Source organism: Humulus lupulus, chromosome 5 (genome assembly GCF_963169125.1).
Source record: "Humulus lupulus chromosome 5, drHumLupu1.1, whole genome shotgun sequence".
In the NCBI taxonomy this organism is placed as follows: domain Eukaryota; kingdom Viridiplantae; phylum Streptophyta; class Magnoliopsida; order Rosales; family Cannabaceae; genus Humulus; species Humulus lupulus.
The window spans coordinates 21,417,998-21,421,409 of record NC_084797.1 but is presented as its reverse complement, the minus strand read 5'-3'; the positions used below and the strand labels follow the sequence as shown (position 1 = coordinate 21,421,409).

The window sequence follows — 3,412 nt, the reverse complement described above, 5'->3', positions numbered from 1 at the left end:
GGTGAACGGTGGACCGGAAATTTGACTCGTTACCCGAGTCCTTTGGTCAAAAAACGTGCTCTAAGTGTAATTAACAGGTTAAGGTGTAAAACCGATAAAAAGGAAATGGAAGATTTCATTACAAACTGCTCTGCAGAGCTAAACAAAACGTTTACAAGTTGTTCTCAATACAAAATGGTCACTACTGTTTAAAATTCACAATCCCGCCGACCTAAGCGGCAAAAATAGGGTAAACCCCCTAGTTCCTCTGAGAACTCCTTGGCCGTGGTGGTCAAGCAGCCGCATATGTACACATCACCACATCAGCTCTCCACTCAAGGCTAGGTGAGCTTTTCTTTCCCTTTACCTGCACCACATAGCACCCATGAGCCAAAGCCCAGCAAGAAAACATAACACTTTTCATAAACATTATCAAATGATTATCATTATAATCACACTGAGCATAAAGCTTTCAAACAAAAGAGTGAACATCACATGAGGTTCCGATAAACCATACTGAGCGACTGACAAGCAAGTCACTAATTCAAGTGGAAGAGTGGCTGCTAGATAAGCCACTAGCCTTCAACAGGTTCTGGTAAACCATACTGAGTGACTGTCAAGCATGTCACTGTTTCAGGTGGGAGAGTGGCTGCTAGGTAAGCCACTAGCCTCCAAGCGCTTATTTCATTCATCGACCCTCGGGGTCGGTCTGGCATTAATGCTCTTTGAGCCATTCAATGCTGATAGTCGATTAGATCCAATCTTTGTTGGCTTGCGTTACACGCTAAGGCCGTCCTAACTAATGAGTCAGCGCAATGTGACCAGTGCCCAATACCACTGCCGAACCTGACTAATAAGTCACAGCTTCACAGTTGATACTAGCACCTTCGCCAAATCTGACTAATGAGTCAGTACCATGCGCAAGTGAGCAACATATGCTAAACATTCTTTATTCAATCCAAGTCCATATTAACACAGCCAACATGTCTCATGAATATCCATGCATGTCACACTTGGGGTGCAGTTTTCTTACCTCAAGTTCGAGCGAGAAATACAATAAAGACGACCCCTGAGAACGATCGATCTTTTAGTTCCTTAGCGGTTACCTAATCACAATCAGTTATAACCTCCATTATTGAGAATCCATAATAATAGGGTCTTAACTTAAGCACCACTCTCGGGACCTCGAAACATGCCCACACGGTGAGTAGATTCGATCCCGGGCCTTAAGGATTGAAACCCCAAGTCAAAAACCCTTAAAAACACTCAAAACGGGACTTAGAAGGAACAGGGTAGCGCTACAGCGCTCAACCCCTAGCGCCACAGCGCTATGCTCAGAACCACCCAAGTGCCAGAAAGCCTCCTGAGGAGCGCTATAGCGCCCTAAGGTGGGCGCTGTAGCGCTACCTCCAGCCCCAATCTCCCTTGAACCGACCTTCTTCAACTCCTTCGATTCTAACTCGATTTCCAAGCTTCCAAATCCTATTCTTGATGCCAAATGAACCCAAAAACCATCCCAACACACCCCAAACATCACAAGCATGGGAACCCTAGCCAAAACTCCCAACAAAACCATGAATTCACCCTAGAAATCTCAGCTGCAAAATAGAAACCAGAACAAGGCAAACCAGAGAAAACTATGGTTGGAAACTTACCCAAAGCTCGGCTTATGATGGTCTTCAATGGTGGAACACACTCCCAAACTCCCAAGGCTTGCTTCCCAAGCTTGAATCCTCAAAATTGGTTCAAAAACCACAAAGAAAGGTGAAGAGAAGAAGGTACGGGAGAACTCTTTTGCATACTCTGTTTTTCCACTACTTTCTTCAGCCATCAAGAGTTATATCTATCCTAGGGGTGAAATGTCCATTTTACCCCTAGGTCAATTAACACTTTCTAAAGGCTCCCAAGGGCATATTTGGTACTTCCCTCCTAACTCGTTAATCATAATTAACGCCCTTCAATTCCCGCTATTCTCAATAATCTCAAACACCAATAATTCACAACTCGTTACCCTTTATCTCCCGGTAACGCTATAACCACCAAAATCACCCCGAGACTCAATCCAAGTCCCGACACTTAAACCTGTTGTGGCTAAACCGCTAATCAATATTCTACGATTGTCTCATGTCGACTAGCTCGAGCAAATCCACATTATAATGTGGCCTTAACAATACATCACCAACATGCATCCAAATAACCAGTTTACCCTCAACGGGCCAAATTACCATCACACCCCTGTAAGTAAAAATATGGACTCACATGCATGCATTTCACATCATATTATAATATAATCAACATATACATGCATTTTATCAATTAATAACACAATTAAGCAAGTATGGCCCTCCCGCCCTACTATTCCCGCTGTTAAACACATCGGAGAATTCGGGCATTACACTGCCTATCACCCAAATTAGTTTGCTGCTCTCCCTTGCTATCCTTCTGCACTGCCATACTAGCAACTAGATTAGGTTGTTCCTTTAAACCAGCCTTAGCTCCTATCTCACCCCGTTCAGTAGATCCCTCTGGCTTCCCATTATTAGGACCAACAACTATCTGTTTTGGTTTCCAAACTACCTTCTGAGTGTATTTACAACTTGTTGCTGTATGGCCTAAATTTTTACAACACGAGCAGTGGGTAGGGAGCCATTCATGTTCTATAGCTTGTTCCATCAATTGACCACGTTCATTGATAAAATTTATGCATTGAGGAACCTGATCTGAAATCTCAACATCTACAAGGACTCTAGCAAATTTCACCATTGACTTCTCCTTAGTCACCTTATCCATCATCATAGGCTTACCAATAGTGCTAACCAGAGCTCTCAAGCTTTTAAGACCCCAATATTGAAGACCCAAGTCTGAAAATCTTATCCAAACAGGTACAGATTTCACCAATCTCATCTTATCAAGATATGTCGACCAAGGCCTCAGTAAAACCGGTTTCTTGTCAAAATGAACCACACCAGATTCCAACACCATATCTCGAGTTGCTTCATCCCGAAATTTAACTAGAGTGTTACCTGCATTCATACGAGCAATTCTCTCTATCCCCAGCTTACCCCAAAGACGATTAATGAAACCTTCAAACACAGCTAAAGGAGGATTAGCACCTAAAACAACACATACCATAGCTGATTGCTAGAAAGACGCTTCCACTTCTATCTCCTCCTTATCTACTTGAGCTATCAACTTCCCATCTCTGACCAAGGGTTCCTCAAAATTGAGTCGAGCACCACCATGAGAAGCAAAGAACTCCTAAAAGTTAGCCCACTTTTCCTTAGCTAATTCCTGGAAATCCTTCTCCTCCATTTCATTCGCCCACAACCTAGGCCCAGAAGAGTTCCCAGGCTTGGATACATAACAATCCACCCGAGAAAGGACCTCCCTAACCTCTGGAAAATACGCAACCGTATCAGCAAACACCTCCTCT

The 3,412-nt window shown here is 43.4% G+C and overlaps 1 protein-coding gene across 1 annotated transcript; it reads right to left on the bottom strand.

Moving 5' to 3' along the window:
- Positions 1-2,346: 2,346 nt before the first annotated feature.
- Positions 2,347-3,111, bottom strand: LOC133778940 (uncharacterized). The gene has a single exon (XM_062218951.1). The coding sequence runs from the start codon at positions 3,109-3,111 to the stop codon at positions 2,347-2,349; it is 765 nt and encodes a 254-aa protein (XP_062074935.1).
- Positions 3,112-3,412: the final 301 nt, after the last annotated feature.

Bases quoted from the DNA above. Each gene is read 5' to 3' on its own strand.
- LOC133778940 (XM_062218951.1), bottom strand. From the start codon at position 3,111: ATGGTATGTGTTGTTTTAGGTGCTAATCCTCCTTTAGCTGTGTTTGAA.